Raw genomic sequence first — 24000 nt, forward strand, 5'->3', positions numbered from 1 at the left:
TACGCAGCTCATTTCCTCTCTCTTAGGGAAATATGTAGTTAGCAAAATCTGGTCTTGTTATCATCTGTTACCTCTTCCACTTGAGAGAGTTCTTCGGTGTTCTTTGCTTGTTGGATTTCTAATGTTTCAACTGTCTGAGGAATCTCTCCTGATTGTTGTAGTCCTTTTCTTCCTGTTTCAAATCTCCAAGAAATCTGATGCATCGAATGTGTGGGAGTGCTTAATAGGTTTTTAGGAGGGAGGGGTGGGTGGGTGGTGGTGGGGTTCGACATCTGTTTTTTATTAGCAATTCCATGCATGCTGAATCAGGAATGGGAGTTCAGAGTGGAGCAGATGGAAATTTCAAAGTTTCTTGTTCAACACCAGAAAAAAATCTTTGCCTCCCTAGTAGCTTACCCAGGATATGATGCTAAGCCTCTCGCAACTAGCCAATCTGATCTTTAGCCCCTCAAACACAGAATTTGGAAAACTTCTTTACACTGCTGATCTAAGGTAGTATTACATAGTTTGCACTAATACAGCATCCTCAGACAAATCACTGCTCAACAACTTTATGAATCTTCTCAAATTGTAGGAATGAACCTTCTACGCAAAAAGGGAATTTCTAAGGTTCTTGTTCTGTTTATTCTGCCATTCTCACCGTAGTAACTTCTGTTCTTTTCCTTGCCCCATATTTTTCTTCTTTCACTGTCCAATCAGCTTCTTTATCTCCCCTTGAGGGTTGATTTCAGCTCTCTAATGTTTTAGCTATTCCCATGTCTGCACACACAAGAAAGGGATTTTTTGAAAACTAACCACACAAGTGACTGGTTCACATTTGAATTTGAAAGGTTTAAACTGTCATTCTATTGCAGGGACTGAAATTATTCCATGTTGGCTGTGTTGGCTAAAAGATTATGGGAGCTGGGAGTTGTAGTAAAAAAAGAAAAACCTTTTTCCAAATTCTGCTGTTATAAATAACAGAATAAGATTATTCATCAGTGAACACAAAAAGAAACAAAATCGTAATATGATTTCTTTACATGTGTGTGCATACACACTTGTAAACACTACCCCTAAAGCAAACTCTTTGCTGGACTAACATGAACTTATAAGAAGTAGAGGTGATCTTACAAAGACTCTAGGCAGCATATTTCATCATCTTGCCTCCAATGCCCTGCTGTGCCAGCTAAAAAGAATGAGCTCCTGTACAGAACCACACAAGGAAAAAGTGGAGGACAGTTTGAGTTTGCACTTTTAGAGTGAAAAGATAAAAGGCCAATATCTAATGTGTAGGAGAGACAGGAGGAACATCCACACTACACAATTACAACACTGTGATTCCACTTTAACTGTTATGGTTGCATCCCATGGAATCCTGGGGTTTCTGGTTTGCAACCGTCGAGTTCTTTGGCTGAGAATTCTCAGGACAGGCATTCCCCAAGTTACAAACAAGATAGCTTCTGTAGATTTGTTCTTAAGCTGAGTTAGTTTGTAAGTCAGAACAGGTATATTTCTTAAGTGTAACTCCAGTTAATAATGTATAAAATTTAGCTTTGGATAGTGCAAGGAAGGGTTAACACCCCGTGGTGTTCGTTTTGCTGTCTGTTGCCCCTAATCATAATATATGGAAAAAGAAAGAAAGAGATAACTCATTTAAAACCGTTTTTCTGTGCATCCTGGGACCTCTCCCTTCATTTTTATGATACCTATAGGTGTTTCCAATTTCTTTTTCTTTTTATAAGAGAGATAACAAGTCTATGATTAACACATGTTAAAAAGGGCAATGACGATAAAATCGCCTTTTAAAATAGCTGGATTTGGAACAAATGGAGCAAATAAAAAAGTAATGCCATATGGGGAAAGCAGCAAATAAAAAAGTAATGCCATATGGGGGAAAGCATATTTTGGTCCCCAGTATCTTCCAGACAGGCCCTATATCCCAGGATCTGATTTGAGGTTTTTTGCTTTAAACTGGATTATATGAGTCCACACTTTCAGATAATCTGGGCTAAAAACGAAAACCTGGGATCAGATCCTGGGATAGGGTCTTCTCTTCTCTTAGGGCCCTTCCTGTCTGGAAGGGCCCTAACTATAGTTTAAAATACATACAGTTAAAGTTTGTGTTATACACTATTTAATGTACACATGTGCACACTCAGAAAGACAGACCAAGAAAACAAACATCAAGATGATTTCATGTTGATCTTGTTCTTAATTAATCTGTTTATACATATAGGTTTCATACATATGTATAAGCTAACATATATTATGTCTCTTATATACCCACAACTGACCAAAAGGAAAACGTTTGTGCTTCAGAAAGCCAGGATGTTAGGAAACAAGGCTATGCCATGGGACACTAAAATAGCATCCATTCAACACTCGAAGTGTCATGTAATTCTTCTTCCTTTGAGCAACTTTCAACACCATGCTAGTCATGGGACTTGTCTCAAATAACACTGCCATAGCAAAATACTAGAGAAGACCCATTTGCAAGTAAAAAGCATTCACATCCTTTCCCAAAGCAAAAAGAAAAAGAAAAATGATTCGCATCACATGGATTTATTTATGCATTTATTCAATTTGTACTTTTCACTAACTTGGCACTCAAAAACAGTAACAGCAATATACTCAATAAAAGAACAACTAAACCAAACTGCACTATAAAACCCAGCATCAACCATTCACTTTTTTAAAAAAGAAAGCAAAAATAATAGTATCAGTATCAGAAATGCCTTAGTTTTAATTCTTAGTTTTAATTCTTAAATGCTGAGGTGCGCTTTAGGACACGCCCATAACTTAAAACATTATGCAAAGTATTTTACTGCAAGATTTATAACTGCTCAGCAACATTAACTATAATGCATGGGAATAGCTGAAGAATTAGGTCAGAACAAAAATAGTGTCACACAATAAAAGTATAAGACAGTATAAAGATTTGCACATCCAGTCAGTAGGGCTGGGCGGTTTCGTTTCGTTAATTCGTAATTCGTTAAAAAATCGTTATTTTTTTTGTTAACGAAGCGATAACGAACCATTTTGGAGCAACTTAAAAACGAAACAAATTTTTCAATTCGTTTCGTAAATGCTTCGTATTTCGTTATGTATTCGTTTCGTTATTGGTTTGAGGTTGTTTCGTTATTATTTCCGCATGTCTGGGGAAAGTTTTATAGTTGTTTTTTGTTTAATTAGTGAAAAAAAAAATAATATCACACCAACAGTCAACAACAGAGGGAGAGGGAAGCTTCAGAAGTTCCCCCTGTCCCATTTGGAGGTTTTTTAGCGTATTGCGCGGTCGCGTCCGCCATTAACGAATCGATTCGTTATTGTTTCGTTATTGTTTTGTAATTTTTTACCACTTACGAAATTTCGTAAATATAGAACTTTTTTTTAAAAAAAATCGGAATTCTTTTAAATATCGAAACGCAAAAAACCCCAAAAACGAATTGATTTTAGAAACAAATTTTTCCGTTGTTACCCAGGCCTACCAGTCAGGTGTGCATCTGATTTAATACCTAGCAGAGTCATTGCAACTGTTTCATGGGTAGCCAAGTCCATGCGATGGAAAAAATGTGTGTAAATAAAGGAATGTTTCAGAAGCCCTTTTGTTTGGAGAGGAGTTATCTGCAGCAGTTAAGAGATATCCAACTTGATGGTAAGTCAACCAGAGTACATCCTTCCATCTGACAAATATTAATGCTCAGGGTTGACAATGCATATTCTCCCTTCAGAACTGATTTAATGCAATAATATTCTGCCAATTGTGGAACAATTGCTGCCCTGAGTCCCCCCACCCCCACCCCCCGAGAAGGGTATAAATATTTGAAAAAAAATGAAATAAATAAACATGTAGAATGTTCCCTATGAACCTTTAATATAAAGATATTTATGCATAGTAAGTCCTCCATATCCACAAATCCTGCATTCATGGATTCAACCATCCATGGCTTGAAAAACCAATGCTTTATTTTGCCATTTTATATAAGGCACAGCATTTGATTAGCCACTGCATATAATGGGATGAGTTTCCATGGATGTGGGTTTCCACATAGGGGTTTTGAAACCAAATGCCTTTTTCTTCCTGACTTAGAAAATCCTATTTGTGTTTCTATCAGCTTGTGACTAAATAAATGCCATTTGCTCCTTGAGGAGTTGTCCTACATGATGATACTTGAATGTGAAATCAGTGAAGGACAATATGCTACAGTATAAGTGCTGCAATGAGATGCTACAGTCTTCTCATGGGCTTCATTGTAAACAGTATTTTCAAATAAAAAGAGGAAATGGCATGGCCTCAGAATGAGGTAGCTTCCTCCTGCCTCCATGGATCTATAATCCCAGCTTCCCAAGGTGTTTGTCTAGAATTTTTCTCTATTATTAATTCATCCAACATCCTCGTACATACAAAGCCACCTTGTTCAGGGTTACTGAATACTGTGAGCTCTTTGAAAGAGCAACTGCCTGGGGTTTCATCCCAGCAAAGTCAGGCAGTCAACTCATGGCAAATACTGAGAGAGAGCAGCAAAGTAACAAAAGCATGCCCTATCTGTCCAAAGTGAGCATGCTCCTTTCCAGAATGATGGAAGACAATGTCTCATTACCATCACGTCTCTGTTTGCCCCAACTCTTTGTCAAACTGGCGAAAAGGGGTGTGTGTGTGTGTATTCTCAGCTCAGCTAAATAGTAAGAATTGAACCAAAGAGGAATCTGGCTTCTAACTAGGTAAGACGATCTTTACCATCTACTCAAAGAACTCTGCAGAAGAAAACTGGAATAATAGCTCATCAGGAGTTGGCATTTTCAGGACAAGCCCTGATTCACATGATTCAAATCTTTCTGCTTTGTCAGATTTTAGGGGTTTTTTATTTTTGGTTTGGAATGTATGCAACTTTTAAAATCAGAATTGGCAACTACGGAAGGACAGGATATCATGCCTTCAAGAGATCTGGAGGGGAAGGCTTCACACAAATGCTCTTCAGGAGGAGTTTTGCCATTCTTTAAGCTTCCTTGGAGATCAAAAAAGAGGCCTTTCACAATAGCAAAAGGTGAGTGGATGATGCTATCTTTCAGTTAATAGTCTGTTTCAAAAAATACCTTCCCAATACCTGAAATGGCTCACAGGAACAAAAATGTCCCCAAACTCACAAAAGGCATTTGAGGCAAAAAAAGATGAATAAAAATGTAAATGTTTAACCCCCACAAGGTCCTGAGAACCAGGAAATCTCTTTGAGGAATGTATGCATTCTATAGCCTACCTTTTAAAATTAAGGACTTCATTCAATGAGTGCAGCTGTAGAATTATTTAAATATATTTAGTAAAGAGAAATGTACAAGCACTAATTATAAAATATGGTATGATTTTCACCTTTTAAAAAAAAGAACAAATAACATTACATGCTTTCAATGATTTATCAGTTAGACATAGGCATAAGGGACTGTTTCATCATCATTCCGAAATCATTGTAGTTGGCACACCCTATAATTACATTATTACTTCTTTCCAAAGGAAGGTACTAATTTCACAGCATGTGGCACAGAATATGTAACACCCTGAAACCTTTATTGTGCTTACCTGTGGACAATCCTTGATGTAGTGTCCCTTGTTAAAGCACAGATGGCACAAGTAGTTGGGTGGTGGCCTCTTGCTGGGTTTTCTAGCTTCTGATGAGAGAGAGATGTCAGAGAAATGTTCGGTGAGGGAGCTCAAGCCATCTACTATGTTATTCAGGGAGCCATAGGGAGATGCACTTTTGTATAGACTGCTGCTCAAGGCCTGCCAATGAGAAAAGACAAAATAATGGTGATTTCTCAACAATCGCTCCTAGCAATATTTTAAGTTTGAGTCACATCAGAAATGACAATTCTGCTGAGTACATGTTGGAGATAAAAATGATGGTACAGTATGACTCCCGAATCCATGGGACCATTATCCACTGTTTCATTTATTCACATCTGACAAAATATGTATTGTCTAGGCATTTTCTATGTTCCCCAGCATGACTCTATGGCAATATTGGGCCAGAAATCCCTAATTTCAATAGAGTAAACTAATATTCATAGTTTAGCATATCCACAGGGTATCCGGGAATGCATCCCCCATGGGAACGGGAGCTGTACTGTAATTTTAAAAGTCCAAACTAGCCTATACTTTTCTTCATACATGTATTTATAGGAAGGAAAGTATATGCTTTTGTGAGCTAGCTATGACAGTTAATGACAGGAAACCAAGGCTGCAACCCAGGTCATACTTCAGAAGTGTCTTTGGGGATTTGAGCAGCCAAACAAATGCACAGGATAGGAGTTCTAATCAAGACGCATTGCCAACATTCTTTCTAGTTCAGTAGGTTAATTTCTCCCATATCCGAATGCAACATGCAGTATGAGAATAACAAGACAGTTTTCCCTAGTACTGAGTCGGAAAATGCTTGCCTAAAGTCAATAAATGATATAAATTACCCTCCAGAGTCTTTTATTGGTGAGCAGAATTAGTAATGGATCTATTTTTTTGATAAATACAGAGAAGCATCAGAGTATCCCCTCTCCCCAGAATCGATTCTAGGCATAAAACCATCAGGAATATTTTCAGGATCATAAGCACAAATTCCAACTAGATTATTTTTTGACTAATCAAGGTAAAAAGAGGGTTGTTACCTGAAACAACTGTGCTTTTAGCTACTGCTTGAGAGGTAAGCCCTCATTATGTTCAGTGTTTCATAATGTGTTCATGTATCAATAGGAAATACTGTACCTATTGACTCCCTGTATGTCTCATAGCTATTGGAGATGTAGCAAATTTTAAAAAAATGCACCCCCATGTGCCATTTTAGATATCTTGTTCCATTTTCCCCTGCTTTTCATTTTACCTTCTTTTTTTTTTGACAACCACATGCCTTTTAAACTGAAGCTGAATGGCCATGTGTTGGGATGCTTTGATTGTAATTTTCCTGCATGACAGGAGGTTGGAATAGATGTGGTCTCTTTCGAGTCTATTATTCTATGATTCTATGATTCCCTTAAGCATTGAGATATCTTTCTCCTGTTTTGTTAATGTTCTTCTAAGCTTTCAAGACTTACTCCACCACGTCCTTCCATATTATATACCTAAGATTATTAGCACTATCTTTGGACAACTTTGCCATCAGTCTAGAAAAACCAATTGTTACATCATCTGCTGTATCTGGCAAGTCTCAAACAGTTGCTTCCTTAACAAACAGAAGCATTTTATTACTCTTTCCACACAAGTCCTTTGGTTGTAAATCTCAAGATAGACTAAGCAAATATACAAACAGGACCAAATTCAAGAAACAGAAAAGCTTCTCTGATAGACACAACTCAAGAATTCATATGAATTCATGAATTTATAAATATTATTTAAAAGGCTCAAATCCAGTCAAAGATTATTTCAGACCACTGACCAAGAACAATAGAAATTGCAATCCCAAGAAAATAATTTAAATGGAAAATTAATGAATGTCCTTTGAAGAATCAAGAAAAGCTTGATAAATGTTAGAAAGAGATTAAAGAATTCCTGCAAATAAGGAGGAAACAAATTGTGAAACAACCGAATAACAATGCATAAAGTGATTATGGCAATCAAGGGTTTGAAATTAGAGGAGGCACCGGGACTAGATGGCTTCACTGCAATCTATTAGCACTAGCTAATGAAACTGAACTACCTCTTCACAAAGTTTTGAATTGAGATAGTAAAAAAGCAGATACCAGAGATGTGTCAAGAAGCAAATATTACATTGATCCTGAAAGAAGATCAGGATCCCCTAAAAGTCGAGAACTATAGACCTATTTCATTGCTAAACACCAATTAGAAATCATTTGCTACAATATTGGCAAACAGATTAAAGAATATAAATGACTGGATACATGAAGATAAAGCAGGCTTCTTACATGGAAGGCAAATTAGAGAAAATGTGGGATACCCAATTTGATAGAATATTTCCATAAACACAATGAAAACCAAGGCATTCTCCATTTCCTTTGTAGAAAAAAAAATCAAAACTCTAAGCTGGGAGTCTGGCTCTAAGCTATACTATGAAGATCGAGCTCTAGTTCAGATAAAATAATTGATAACGCTATATAATAAACAATTACTGACACTAAAAGAACATGATTTACATAATATATAGATGGCATAGAAACTTCATATATGAAAAACAATTGACTCTAATTTCCTCTGCTAGGAAATACACTATACAGAGTATGGGGAAAGTACAAATCAAGACTCTACTTAAAAATACCTTTGTGGATATCTACCAAAGACGCCTTCCATTGCACAGAGATGGGGGAGATATATGATCAACCTATAAACAGGCATGAATTGGACAATAAAATGAAGCTGATCTAAAAAAAAAAATCCAAGCCAACTACAAGAAGGCATACAACCTTAATAGTTTCAATATAGACAACTACAAGAAAGATTCCAAATAAATGGATGAGACGATGTGCATTGATTGGACAGGTAATGAAACAGACAATATTGTTCAAGTCTAGAGAAAAAATGCAAAAGTCTATAAAATATTATTACAATTAGACACAGAAGTACATCTAACCAAGATTACATGATTCAATGGTCAAAGAATGTGGGCCATAATATCCACCTAGACAAATGGGAACAGTTGTGGAAAATAAATATAAATTTTACAAAACATTATAAACTAAGATTATGTTTAGATGGTACATGACACCAGAAAGGTTAGTGAAGATGGAACCAAAAATTTAATTTTTTTTGTTAGGAATGTCATAAAAAGAAGGAACTTTTAGCCATATGTAGTGGACATGCCCTAAAGCGTGTATGTGTGTGTATGTGTGTGAGTGTGTGTATGTGTGTGTATGATATATATATATATATATATATATATATATACACACACATACGATTTAAAAATAAAAATAAATAAATAAAAGTACAATCAGAGTCAGAAGCTTTTCTATTGAGACTTACAAATTTAACACTATCAAAAAAATTCTGATGCTCTTTTTATACATGGTGACTGCAGCAAGGATTATTTATGCTTACTATTGAAAAAAACAAGAAATTCTCACCCAGGATTTATGGATTACAAAAATGTTTGACATGAAAGAGATGGACAAACTGACTAGGCTTATACAATTGCCAGATCCCTCCAAATTCGAAGAAGAATGGCAGCCCTTTTTGACTATTTTAAAGAAGAAAAGAAAATGAAAATATTGAGTTTTATATAGCATCAAGGGAAATTAGTAGAATAGGGATGTAGAAAAAACAAGAAAATAAAAAAAATAGAGAAGTTACTGACAATTGTGATCCTCAATGATATCCAAGGGATCCTAGAAAGTGAATTTACCAGAGATGAGAAGTTTTATGACAGAATAGTTTTTTTATTATGAAGAAGACAGCAAAGAAAGGGTAGGAAGAATTAGGCCTTTCTATTTTCCATTTTTAAACTTTTCTATCTTCTTTGTTTTCAAACACTGTACACTTGTTTTTTAGCCTTCTGCTTTAGATTAGAAAACAAATGGTGTTTTTCTATTTTGTTTTTTAACATCATAGAAACCTTTTTGTATTAGATAAAAATGGAAGAAGATGAAAATGCAAGATGTATAAAATGGCCCTGTTCTATATCCATTCTGGTATCCTTTCCCATTCCTCAGATATTTGCAATAAAAATATATGGGGGGAAAAGAAACAGAAAAGCAATCACATAAAGTGACTAAAGGGTTACTTTCTGTCATCTCCCACAATCACTGTGAGATTAGAAAACATGAATGGAAAATGTCAAAGAATCTCTCTTGCACACACGCATTCTTGGTATCCAAGGATATTCCGAAAGGGCAATTTTAAAACCTGGAAAAATAAATAACAAGAAAAATCCAAGAGTAATTGTTCATTTGTGACTGGTTAAAGAGGCCCTAAACACAGTGTTCTGGGTTTTACAGTCAAATAGTAACAAGGAGAACTCAGATCTACATCTGTCTTAGATTTTTCTCTGGGAAGCCTGCTGTGATTTAACTATTCCCTGATGAATGCTCTTGTTGTCTTTCACCTCCTTGGGACATCTGCTCACTTTAGTGTGAAGGTCGACCCCAGCAAAAGCCAGAGCTGTGCCATTTTGGAGCTCCAAACCAGCAGGAAACCAATAATCACTTTGATGGAATTAATCTTTTTAACAGTAGTGGTAAGTTTTTATTTTTTTTCCAAAATGTCTTTAGTAATGACTTGGGTGTCAGTAAAAAGTGGACCACCTTTATTTATGGTTTGTGATATAAAATCCTGTAGTAGTCTTTCCTTGTATTCAAGGACAAAGTCACCTTTGCAAATCATTGTTTGGAAAATAAGGACCATTTGAACAGTACATCACATGGGGAGGGAGGGAGAGGGAGAGAGAGAGAGAGAGAGACTGCAAGGAGACTTTTCTCCTTACATTTCTTGGCCTTCATTTCTTAACTCATTCTATCTCATCTCAAAGGCAAATTCATTCTTTAATGAGATCTTCATTTTCTGTTTGAATAACATGCAATGTAAATATTCAGAAAACAACTGAAAGATGGTATTGATTATTCTTCAGTATTTGTCTAACAAAAGACAAGTACTGCTAAGCCTGAGATATTCAACTAGTTGGGAATTGATGTTGTAGCTAAAATGATGTTCTGTAAGGCAACCAACCTAAGTAAAGGTAAAGGTTGTCCCCTGACATTAAATCTAGTCGTGTCCGACTCTGAGGTGTGGTGCTCATCTCCATTTCTAAGCCAAAGAGCCGGCGTTGTCTCCAAGGCCATGTGGCTGGCATGACTGCATGGAGCGCCGTTACCTTCCCACCGGAGGAGTACCTATTGATCTACTCACATTTGCATGTTTTCGAACTGCTAGGTTGGCAGAAGCTGAGGCTGACAGCGGAAGCTCACGCCACTTCCTGGATTTGAATCTGCGACCTTTTGGTCAACCAGCTCAGTGGTTTAACCCACTGTGCCACCAGAGGCTCCCAACCTAAAATGCCCATAAAGGTTTTGTGAAGCTCCACTAATGACACGCCCAATTTCTGGTCAATAAAATTCTTCTTTGGCTGTTCTCCTATGACAATTGATATTACATCCTAGATCCATATTGAAACAGAGAATACTGAATATGAGAAAGGGAGTAGGACTCTATGTTTAAAAATATTTTAAAATCTAAATGCAATGGTCAATTCTGCCTGGGACAATGAGAAATTGAGAAAGGAGAATAGATGCTATTGGAAACTTTTGGAGAGAAGGAGAGAAGATATGCATCACAAATCTCGGTGTGACAAATTTGTTCAACCTCATCCTTCCATGAAAACCGAGTTTTCCATTTTGTGAGATGGGTGTTCTTTTATAGCAGAAAGCTCAAAGGAGACACCTTTTTGTTTTGGGGCTTTGACTCCATCCCTATCCTTGCACTCAATTTATTCAAGTCAACTGCTCACTAGATTCTTTATTGTTTTCAGTGTCAGATGTTGCTTGGTCTGCTATGGAAGCATTTTTGATATGAATAAAACCCCTCATGGCACCCATTTTACAGAAGCACCTACACAATTCTCTAATTGGCCAAAAATAAAAATAAGCCCAGGATTGAGCAACGGCTTTCAAAATAGTAGATCTGCCCAGCTAAACAGGCACAAACAGGACACAGAGAGGATTTATAAAATCACAAATCTCTCCTCAGTGTCATTTTGATGTGTGGCTTTCTTAGAAGTTGGCCAGTTTGTTCTCCACCATGTGGCATTGTGTCTTCTTGTGCTGGCTACAAATCTATTTATATTTTTAAGTTTTGGGAATGATTTTTGTCAGTTGTCTGGGAGAAAATATCATAAGCAATATCCTCTTCTTTTATTTATTTTTACTTTTAGAGGATGTTCAGAATGAGTGTTGTTTTTAATTTAAATGATTTATTTCTTTTAATTGTTTTTACAAATGTACGCATATAAAGAGTACAAAAAGGCCCACAAGGATAAAATCTGAGAACTACCCTGAGGCTGTAGCAGATTCTTCATCCACCCCCAATTTCTTAGTGTGAAATAAACAATGCAGATTGAAGAAGCAGGGAGTATGGTTTAAGAAGGAATCACAGGAAGGGAACAAAATTAGTTTGTGAAATAAATCTGATTCAGGTCCTAGAGAACATAAAGAAGCTTAGAACACAGATGTGACAGCTAAGACTTTATTGAGGAAAAGGCTGCATAACATGTAAGATTAAAATACTGCTAATTAATTTAAGGTTTTAACTTTTACCAGTTGGATTTTTTCCCCAAAACATATATACTTACTAACATACACATATAGACACACATCCTTTATGCTAGTGTTTCTCAACCTGTGAGTCCCCAGGTGTTTTGGCCTACAACTCCCAGAAATCCCAGCCAGTTTACCAGCTTTTAGGATTTCTGGGACTTGAAGGCCAAAACATCTGGGGACCCACAGGTTGAGAGCCACTGCTTTATTCCATCCTTTTCTGCTGCCCACCTGAGCCATGTAAGAGTACTTCTTCTATTCCTAGCTAAGCCATGTTTTTAAGTCACACACACTCAGACCCCTTCCATACAGCCATAATCCACAATATGAAAGCAGATAATCCATATTATCTACTTTGAACTGGATTATCAGAGTCCACACTGCCATATAATCCAGTTCAATGTGTATTTTATACAGTTGTGGGTCACACAACCATTAGCTACCATATTAAAAGGTCAACAACATAAAACACTATTTTTTATTTTTTTAATTGCTTTTAATTTATCTGCCTCATTCCCTTACTAATACTGTCTACAATTCCATCTCTGTTGCCTGATTTTTCTTATGGTGTATATTATGGGGCAAATGCAATGCTTATAATGGCATGGGTTGTAGAGAAAGGGCTTCTAAAACATTGCACATGCATGCACACAAACCTACACACACATTCTGCCCAGTGTCACTATCAAGAAGATATGAGTCAATCCACACTACAGATTTCTAATACTATTATTTCACTTTCACTGACATAGTCCCATCCTATGTAATCCTGTGATTGGCAATTGAGGGAGGGAGCATTTAGCATTCTGTACCAAAAAGCTCCTTTTCCCCAATATGTGACCCAAAGATTTCACAACTTCCAGCAGCAGTTGACCAAAGAATTGCATGGGAGGGATTACAAATATCTAAAGCAGCAGCAGGAAAAACAGCAACAAATATAGCAATCAGCCAATAATCAAATCCACAAATACGGATGGACAACTTAAATATGCCATGTCCCAATTAAAAAACCTCATGCGTTAAACAGTGAATGCTGATAGGCTATAGTAAACAGGGATATCTTTACTGGCTAGCAGAGGAGCCAACTGAGCTTTCTGTGGCAGAGGATTCTTCAGTCTGAGAGTTGCCACCTTATTGAGGCAGGTTATGATTCTCATGTGGCAAAATCAAGAAAAGCAGTGAGCATGTTGCAACAAGCCAAGATCAAATAAAGAAATCAGAACCTTGGATAGTTCTAGACAAACTCATAGATGAAGTATCTTACAAGTAAACTGAAACATTCACCTGAGGGGCCTAGACAGAGGTGCAACTCCAACCAGGTGACCAGCTCCAACTCCACTGCTCAGCACCTCTACAGTTGAAGGACCTTTACTTGCTCCAGGAGCCACTGACTCCAAAAGCACAGGGGAGATTTCAGGGGTTGAATAATGGGAACCCTGCGGATCAGAGTGAGGCTGACAACATGAGCTGCATCTAAGGGATTATCTGTCTTACACTCCAATATGTCCTCTAAACCTCTTCCCCCTCCATAAAGAAATTATTGGATTATGCTTTATAACAATAATGTAGAGAGATCTATACCAAATGAAGACTATTTGTTCCTCAAACATATACTCTCTCTTTTTTCTCAGACTCCCAACAGTATTTCCCAAACAGCAGTGCAAGCTTCAGGAGAGAATGGTAAATGATTAGATTCTCAGTGTGCAGGACACTGAATGAATACAGTTCGCTCAATTGGAGACCAATATTTTTTACAAGCAATTTCACTAAAGTAAAAACAACAACAAAATATCACCCTTTGGGCTCTTTTCTGCCATGATAATTCACCATCTCCCACCAAACACACGTTAGCTTTGAAAGAGATGCCTCAATTTCAGAAGCCCCGGTTGCTTTTAGTAATATGCTCTGAAAAAAATTAATAAACAAATGGTGACACACCATCGCCACATTGTCATCCAGTTAGCTCATTCTACCCCAATCCATTTTGTAACACAAGTAAAAAAATCAATTTTTCCTAAAACTCTAAAGAAAGTGATTTTTAAAAAATTGTATTCCTACCAAAAACGGTAAAACTGTAGATGGGGTAAGGATTTTTTTTCCTCCTGTGTAGACGACTCTCAAAAGAATGAAAAATGACCTCTTAAATACAGGTTTTTTTTCTTTGTGCATGAAAACTGCTAATTTTATGAGAGAGTCTTCAGATATACCGGTTGCACTTTCCATTTTCCTGCAAACTGGGTTGTACTGCTGAAACAAACTTTCCTGGTTGCAGATTCATTTCTAAGAACAATTCAAAGTTCTGGTACTAACCTATAATGTCTTTAAATCTGACAGCCTATATCTCCCCATATGAACCTGGCCAAGTCCTGAGATCTTTGAGGAGGCGTGGACAAACTTCGGCCCTCCAGGTGTTTTGAATTTTAACTCCCACACTTCCTAACAGCATACCGGCTATTAGGAATTGTGGGAGTTGAAGTCCAAAACACCTGGTAGGCCAAAGTTTTTCCTTGCCTGTCCTTGAGCATCACCATTGGCTGCCGAGGCCACCCGAGACGGATTTCTCAGTGGTTGCATTGAGGTTGTGGGCAACTAGATTGGTACCTCCCTGATATGCTTCCCCCAGTGATAAATATCTTTTTACCCAAATAGGCATTTGGTGGTTAACATTCAAAGAGTTAACTGAATAGCTTGCATATGCAACTTTTAAAAAACATTACTACTTGATATTGTTAGTGTTTTAATATGATATGGTAGCTAATAGGAAAGATTAAAAAGTTTTCATCATCAGGGATTTTCTTGAATCTTCTTTTAACCTTACTGTAAACTGCCTTGATTCCCAACTGAGAGAAAAGCAGACCACAAATAAAATAAGACCTGAAATCATACAGGGAGAAACATCTACCACTGGCCTGCTAACTGTATAAACAGAGGAGCAAACTATACATTAAGTTTAAACACATCTTTGTTTTTAACTTTAAGTATCAACTTGTGGTGAGGAGAGATGGTTTAATCATGATCACAGCAAGCAAGGAAATGAAATTGAACTCATTTTTTTCCTTCTAGGGTTCCAGGTTAAACTACCCCTCTGAAGCTAGAATCTGGACTGGATGCTGTGAAGGCACCTGGACAAAGATTGCCTGCTTTGCTATTGCTGTTTCCTGAAACCCTAGTTTATTCTTATTGCTGCCTTGGCAATTTTCCTACTGCCCTCCAAATGAACCCAGAGCCTACCCTTCCTGCTGCTTGCATGGCTTTGCCGGCTTCCTTCCCCTTTCCCAACAGTTTGCCTGGATTTTGGATTCTGACATATGCAATGGAAAAATATAACTATACATGGTTCAACTAAGCAAACCAACAAAATTCTCACAACTATACTGTCCACCAGTCCATATCATAGCAGGAGACTGGGACATTTATCTTCTTTTCACTTGTATATTGTAACAGGCCTGGTGGGATTTACTCATAAATGTTTTCAAGATTGTCCTATCACCTATTGGATAAATCTTTGTTGCCTGGGATTCACAGTGATTCCATGAATATGAATATTTTTGGAGGTATATTATGAGGCTGGAACCCCAGGTGGCACAGTGGGTTAAAGCGCTGAGCTGCTGAACTTGCTGACTGAAAGGTCACATGTTCAAATCCAGGGAACGGGGCGAGCTCCCATTGTTAGCCCTAGTTTCTGCCAACCTAGCAGTTCGAAAACATGCAAATGTGAGTAGATCAATAGGTACCGCTCCAGTGGGAAGGTGACGGCGCACCATGCAGTCATGCTGGCCACATGACCTTGGAGGTGGCTTAGAAATGGAGATGAGCACCAGCCCTCAGAGTTGGACATGACCAGACTTAATGTCAGCAGAAAACCTTTAATTTTACCTACTATGAGGCAATTCTGCTAACAAATCCTATGAAAGTCTAAGTACTGCTAGCCCCTCTGAAAAACCTACTACTCCTAGAAGTTTCTATCAATCACACTCTGTTACATATGTTCTGGCACACATGAAACAGCCTTTCATTTCACTATTACATTTCAAGTGAGGAAGCTCAAAGTCAAAACTATCTTTTTGTTTATTTCAAGTAAAGGACCTCATCACCAGAGGTCTTTTGCAATTTCCCCACAGACAATCTCCTCTAAACTGTTTTTAATCCACCCCAAACTGAAGTTCCACTCTGGAATAGAAGGGCTGGCTCTGTTTTGTGTAAACAGAGACCTGGTCAGCTGCATGCTCATAATTAAAAATGCTCACAAAGCCATGTCTGGTTTAAAGGTCACTCACAGATGTAGAAGAAAATAACTACAGAAGACAGAACAATCCCACTGCAAACTTGAAAAAGTTTTCTTGTGGGTCGAAATGGTTTGTCAACAACTCTCCAGGGTGTCAGTCAATATGACCCAGCCCCATTTGGGTAGGACAGCACCTGGACCCAGGACCTGTTGCTTTGAAAGCATGTGATCTCCCACTGAGCTATGGTCCTTTCTTTCAAACTTAAATATCTGAATCACAGCTATTATAGTAATTAAAATTTAAACTTATGTGGGACTGCACATTCTTTTCAACTTCCTTAAAGTAAGAAAAAGGAAAGAGGCGGCATTACCAACCCAGCCTGTATCAGAAGATGGTGCAGAATAAGGCGTTGCAAATATATGTAACATACAGTAGGGCCTACAAAAGGCTACATGCCACACAACATATCTGACATATTATTTTATCCACATACAGGATGACCTAACAGAAGAGAAGGAAGTTCTAATGCAGAGGCAAGGTACATTTGGCCCACTATATCTTGAATTTTAATTTTTATCAATCATAGCCAGTATGCCCAATTGTCAGCCATGTTGGGAATTTGACATTAGTAATTTCTGGAAGACCACATGTTTCTTACCCTGGATCTGTTGGGAAAAGGCTTTTTGGAAGTGAGACCCTTTTGCAGATTAATTTGCATTCACATTATTTGGAATAATCATAACTTTCTGGAAATGCACAACTTTGTTAGAGATCGTAACATTTTTGTAAAGTGTGATCTTCCTGAGAAGTCAAAAACCCACTTGAGTCAATCTTCTCCTTGATGGTAAATATCCACTACTATTCTTGCAAGACAATTTAGGTTTCTCAGTTGTTAGACTAATATATCTGGTTATCTCTCTGAACTGTTAGGAACAAAGATATGCCAATGCATAAAATATATAGCAGATCTTCAGAAGCGTTATTTCAGTTGCCCAAAAATATGTATCTACTCTTCCATAAAATATATTGCCTTTAAATCATGCTCTCATGAGACCAAAAAATAAGTAGTTTTCGTTAAAAGTTAACAAAGTTGATTTACTTACAAACTTCATGTATTAACATTCAGGTACATGCTTATTGGTTTCATGTTAATTGAATTATATATCAACTGTACTATTCTGTACTGTACTTCTGATGCAAACAGACTCATAATCTAACTAACATCTCACTGCGGCATACTGTACTATATTCCTGCTCTAACCGACATCTACCAACTCAATTGACTTCTAACTCAAGCTGACTTAACCAACTCCAAATGACTTCTGATTCAGACCCATTCTAAAATGGAGTCTCACCCTGAACATTCTAAGATCTAGGTCACATGGTCTGTAGCCCCTCTTACAACCTCTAACAACATAGAGTTAAAGGAAAAACTGCAAACCAATATATACATCTTCTATCTTCGATATAAATAAAAATGTAATGTTCGTTTGTGGGATTAACATAACTCCAAAACCACTGGGCTAATTGACACCAAATCTGGACACAATACACCTATCAGGCCAATGAGTGACCATCACTCATAAAAACACTAAAAAAAAAACCCAGAAAAAACTTTAAAAGCCCACAAATAAAAAAAATACATTACAACGCATGAGCAAAACCACATATATATGCAAACACACATATATACACATATACACAAATATATATACACACACAATCACATATATATATATACACACAAAACATATACACAGACTGGGCCACAGCAACGCGTGGCATGGGACAGGTAGTCTATATAAATAAAAATGTAATGTTAGTTTGTGGGATTAACATAACTCAAAAACCACTGGACGAATTGACATCAAATTTGGACACAATACACCTATCAGGCCAACGAGTGACCATCACTCATAAAAACACTGAAAAACATAGCAGAAGGGACTTAAAAATCACAAAAGATACTACAGCGCATGCGCAAAAGACTCCCAGCACACAATAACATATCTATCCACACTCTCTTCCGGACTAAAGCTCCCAGCATCCCCTAGACCAGGCCCTTTAGGAGAGGAGGATGATCCAAATGCACTGCTTCCAAGAGGCAAGCTTTTTCCTCCTTGGATTTCTTTGAGAGCATCCCAATCCCTGCATATTTCCAATTTTCTATTCCTGGACTGCAACTGCCAGCAATCCTTCAGATAGATAGAAATAGATAGGTAGTTAGATAGATCTATCAGGAGCACTGCTGGGAGTGGACGTCCAAGAATAGGTAGAGAAGGAAGAAAGGGGAAAAAGAGGAAGGGAAAGAAAAGGGAAGGAAGGGAAGAGGAAGGAAGGAGAGAAAGGAAAAAAGGGAAGGAAGGAAAGATGGGGGGGGGGGGGAGGAAGGCGAGAAAGAGGGAGATAAGGTTGTCCACAGCAACACATGGCAGATACAGCTAGTACAATATATTATGCAATCTCAATTATATACATAACAAATAACTAGTACAGGAGGCTTGTAGAAGGTTGCTATTTCCAACCATCTTATACTACTGCATATCCCAACATGCCCTTTTGATAATGTCACCTACTTATTTAAAATTTCACAATACCTTCCTCTCAAATTATTATTATCTTTGCTAATTTCCATGGAAGGTGGATCTCACTGAAATCATGTTTAGGATTACACAAAACGTGTGGCTGAGGATGCCCACAGCATACCTAGAAATGATCATACATTTTACTTTTGATGAGAACTCACAACCTTTAGTGATTTAGAGGATTGCATTGAAGTTTTGACACAGAAAATGATTTTTAAATTTTATTCCAAAGCGGAATCATTTTGGAAATCAGGAAAAAAATGCATTTGGGAACGGGGGAAGCTGCTCTGGAGGTTAGAAGGATAGGAATAGGTGGAAAAGACACTAAAAAACACTAATCTGTACTTTCTGTGTTTATACAAATGGTCAAATAGCTTTATCTTTGTGTGCCAATTTTCTGCAGAGTGAACCATTTTATGGCCAATATTATAAGCCCCTCTGAAACCAAGGGGTTTCAGTGGAAATTATGACATCACCTGGAGTAAAAAGAAGAATAATGAGAATAGGGTATTTTAACTACTTTGGCCAAAAAATGGTCCTCTGGGAAGGGAGGAGGCAAGGATTCCAGTTTCAACCAGCCCTGGAAATATGGTGGAACATGAACTGCAAGGAATTAGGTAAAAGGTCATCTATCAGCCCAACACTACGTCAACAAACAGCTATTTAAGAGAAAATGAAGCAACTGTTACAGTAATTATATACCAAACCCTGTATCTCAAGAATATGGCAAGTTGATCTAAACCTGATTCAAAGCATATTGGTGCCACTGTTGGTAAAATTGTGGAGATATCATTGCAACACTAGAAAAACGTATTGTAAAAGACAGAAACAGAAAACAAGGGGCTGCTGTTAGACAAGATGAAGATACTCTTTCTTCTCCCAGATTCCTGGAGGGTGGGACATTTTAATGTGAAAACGCTCTTGTTGTGCCAAACTATTGGTGTGCTCTTTTGTGGTTTGTGGGCTATGCACGGTGGTTTAGTTTGGGTGGAGTCATCAGGGACAAGACTGAAAGCTGGCATCAAAATGTTATTTTTAAAGCAACGTTTAATTGTGTTTTGTTCTTCTTTGGAATGGGAGGCACGCTTATATAATGGTAGCGAAAATTCACCAACTTGCTTGCTTGGGTTTTAGTGAAGGCAACAGGCCAAGCAAAATGTCTTCAGAGTATTATTTTTTCTTGCACCCTATATATGTAAAGCACATTCAACAATCTATAAAAATAAAAATGTATTGTTACTTTGTGTGATTAACATAACTCAAAAACCACTGGACGAATTGACACCAAATTTGGATACAATACACCGATCAGGCCAACGAGTGCCCATCACTCATAAAAACACTGAAAAAACACAGCAGAAGAGACTTTAAAAGCCAAAAATCAAAAATTACATTACAATGAATGTGCAAAACCATATATATATATACAGAAACACACATATACATAAATATATACACACATATATGCACATATACACACACAAAACACACATACACAGACTGGGCCATAGTAACGCATGGCGGGGATGACTAGTTAAATATAAGTGGTATGGTAAGATGAAAATTGGAAATATCCCCAGCATTGATATGGCACTCCTTCCAAATGGTCAGTCCACAGGTTTCCTCTATATCATCATATGAGAAACTTTATTTACATTTCACCTTTCTTCTAATTTGAGATCTAAACACATAAACAAATATCATCTCATCTCTTTCCATACTGGTTCAATGAGCAGAAACAATCCAAGGAATCATGGTTTCAAGATTTGTTAAGAGTCACAGGGCCATATTGAGGATTATCCCTTCTCACTTCTTTAAGGAGATAGGATAATGAACCCTTAATCTATCCTACTTGAGCCAATCTAGTGTAGGGGTTTGAATGTTGGACTATGACTCTGGAGACCAGGGTTCAAAACCATACTTAGCCATGAAACCCAGAGGGTGACCTTGGGCACATCAGAGGAAGGCAATGGCAAACCTCTTCTGAATAAATATTGGCAAGAAAACTCTTTGACAACTTCAACTTAAGATTGCCATAAATTGGAAATAATTTCAATGCACACAGCAAGTTGTTTCTAGCCAGAAAATGAATGCAGAGCTAGCAGAGGGTGAGCACTGGTGCCACAATGATGGAAGAAAGGAAGAAGCTAAATAAATATATAGACACCCTGATATATCATAGAATCTTTGCAAATTGCACCAATGAATTAATTAAGACTGCAAATTATAGCAAGTTGCTGATCGACTAGCTGGGCCAAAGGTTTGTACACAGCTCTTTCTTTTCGCCTGGAATAACTGGAGAATGTGACCCTTGACTCCCAGCTGCAGATGAGCCATGCAGATTGAGAGACAGGCCCTAAGATCTGGCAATCCTAGGTATGATAGGGAGAAACAACTCTTCATAAATTGCAGAGATTCATACATCAATAGTGTTTGAAAATGCCTAAAATGAATACAAGGTACACAACAACTTCGTCTTAAATCATAGAAAAAAATGTAATTTTTGTTCAAAATGTCTGCAGGGAATCCTTTCTTCCACTGAATGCTAAACAACTGATTACTTGTAATGCCATTTATGTTAATCCAAACTCAAGTTGGTCTTGAAATCCATACAATTTCTCCACCCTTAAGCCACACTGATACAAAAGGGTGTTTTCCATCATGTTCACTGGATTGAATTAATTTAGATTACTTTTTTTTTCTTTCCAGCACATATATATGGAGGTATGTATGTTCCATATGCTATAAACTATTAGCCTATTTTGTTTTCCAGTTATACTTTCCACCCATCTGCATCTCCATTGGCTGCCTGATATATGACTTCCATTTCTTCTGTATGAATCAAGCTGAAATATTCCACCACAAAAACTTTTCTCAAAAGAGACAGTACCATATAGAAGTGCTGTTTTTTTCCCAAAAAACCTCTGAAATTAAGTTTGTGTCTGCTTCTTTTAAAAGCTTAAAACTAGACATAACACTTCAATAGTTTTTGCTGGGTTAGCCAATTATATAAGAGAATGGAACTGGGAAATGGGAAAGAGGTATGGTGCAACTCCCATGCATTTGGACTTGACATTAAATTGTGCTTGAAGTCTCTGCTTCCTGCAGAAATGCTGTGTCAGTCTGACCTATGGTTTGAAGAAGAAAACAGAACTAGAGGTCAGATTTCCTTTTGCTGGGCCTTTAAATGGTCCAAATGGGAGAAAAACCACAGATGTGGAATACTCCTTTTTAAAAGAGGCATACACTTTAAAATACCACCCACCCACCCCAACCCCACCCGCAGAGCTTGCTGGTGATTAAATGTTTGGCTAAGAAACTTTTATTGCTATTCCATTTTGAGCTGCACATCTGAACCCGTTTTGTTTATATATTATTTCAATGCAGTCCAACACACTTGGCAGAGCAATGGACGTAAGTGCCAGAATTTAAAAGAGATCTGTCTTGAGGTCACTGTCGGAAGTAGAAGGAATCCAGTATCTAACCAGCATACAACACAGCTTTACTGGCGGGGTGTCTACGAAGTAAATACATCCATATGTAGGGGGGGGGGCAAAGAAAGCAGGAAAATCTTCCAAGATGGCCATTCAGAATGTTAATTTTAAAACAATGTTTTCCATAATTGCATTTGTTTGAAGTGTTTTTATTTAAGAGTGGTTACCCTTAAAAAAAAAAAGCCAGGCCTTCATATGACACTGATTACCTCAACTTAATTTAAAAATGAATAGTACAAATAATTGTGAGGCTTGCAAATTCTTGGAACTGAGTTTATTTTCCAACATAATCTCTGTCAGGGAAAAAGGTTTGTTGCTCAATAAAATGGAAATTAATTGGTCTTTGCGGGGGGAAATGTCCTCTTACTTCATATTTCTGGAGACTAGCAACAACAACAAAAGCTGCTCCAAGGCCATTGCTGTTCAGTATGTGGATTCATTAGGCCTTTCATCTGGAAAGATTAAAAACCTATTAAAACAGATTTGCCAACTAACTAGCCTTTTACTAGTCCAGGGAGTCAAATTATATTTTCTGTGCCTTTTGCTCTAAAGGCAGCTGTAATATATGAAACATCCCTAAAAGGAGCAAGCACAATTATTTTCCAATAAACACTTTGCCAGTGTGGTTTCTATTTGATCAGCGGAGCAGGTGAGCTTTTAGTAATGCATACTGCTTGGAAGGGCAATTTTCATGCGCCTTGAATTCTTTCTTCAGCCCATCTGATACAATCAACTCAATCAAGAAGTACAACTTTCTCTTGGCTGTATCACTTTGGTTCTGTCGCTGGAAAGATGTTTGAATGCTCTTTACTCTGAAAGTAACATTTTAAGGATTAAATTGACCATTTCTGCTACCTTGGCAGGCACCTTTCCACAAAAGTCAACATTGATACTGAAATACAACACCTGAGCTCTGCGAGTGCAGCATTTTTCTGAATGAAGCAGAGAGTGTTTGAGGATTGGGACATCCGCAGGGTGACCAAGGTGCTTGTTTATAAAGCTATTGCCCTCCCAACCCTGTTATACGCTTGCAAAATGTGGACTATCTACAGACGTCACATGCAACTCCTGTAACAATTCCATCAGTGTTGCCTCTGAAAAATCCTGCAAATCTCTTGGGAAGACAGGCGGACAAATGTCAGCATGCTGGAAGAAGCAAAGACCGCCAGCATTGAAGCGATGCTCATATGCCATCAGCTGCGCTGGACTGGCCACGTTGTCTGAATGCCTGATCACCATCTCCCAAAGTAGTTACTATACTCCCAGCTCAAGAATGGAAAATCAAATATTGGTGGACGGGAAAGGAGATTTAAAGATGCGCTTAAAGCCACCTTAAAAACAGTGGCATATACACCAAGAACTGGGAAGCCCTGGCCCTTGAGTGCTCTAACTTGAGGTCAGCTATGACAAGCAGTACTGTGGAATTATTTATTTATTACTGTATTTATACTCCGCCCTTCTCACCCCGAAGGGGAC

At 37.7% G+C, this 24000-nt stretch overlaps 1 protein-coding gene across 1 annotated transcript in view; it reads right to left on the bottom strand.

The window, feature by feature from the left end:
* ZCCHC24 (zinc finger CCHC-type containing 24) overlaps positions 1 to 24000 on the bottom strand; it is a 158086-nt gene that overhangs the window by 105844 nt on the left and 28242 nt on the right. Inside the window, 1 exon segment of the mRNA XM_060769062.2 lies at positions 5555 to 5755. Coding sequence (XP_060625045.2) covers positions 5555 to 5755 — 201 coding nt within the window.

Source organism: Anolis sagrei, chromosome 3 (genome assembly GCF_037176765.1).
Source record: "Anolis sagrei isolate rAnoSag1 chromosome 3, rAnoSag1.mat, whole genome shotgun sequence".
NCBI classification, from domain to species: Eukaryota; Metazoa; Chordata; class Lepidosauria; order Squamata; family Dactyloidae; genus Anolis; species Anolis sagrei.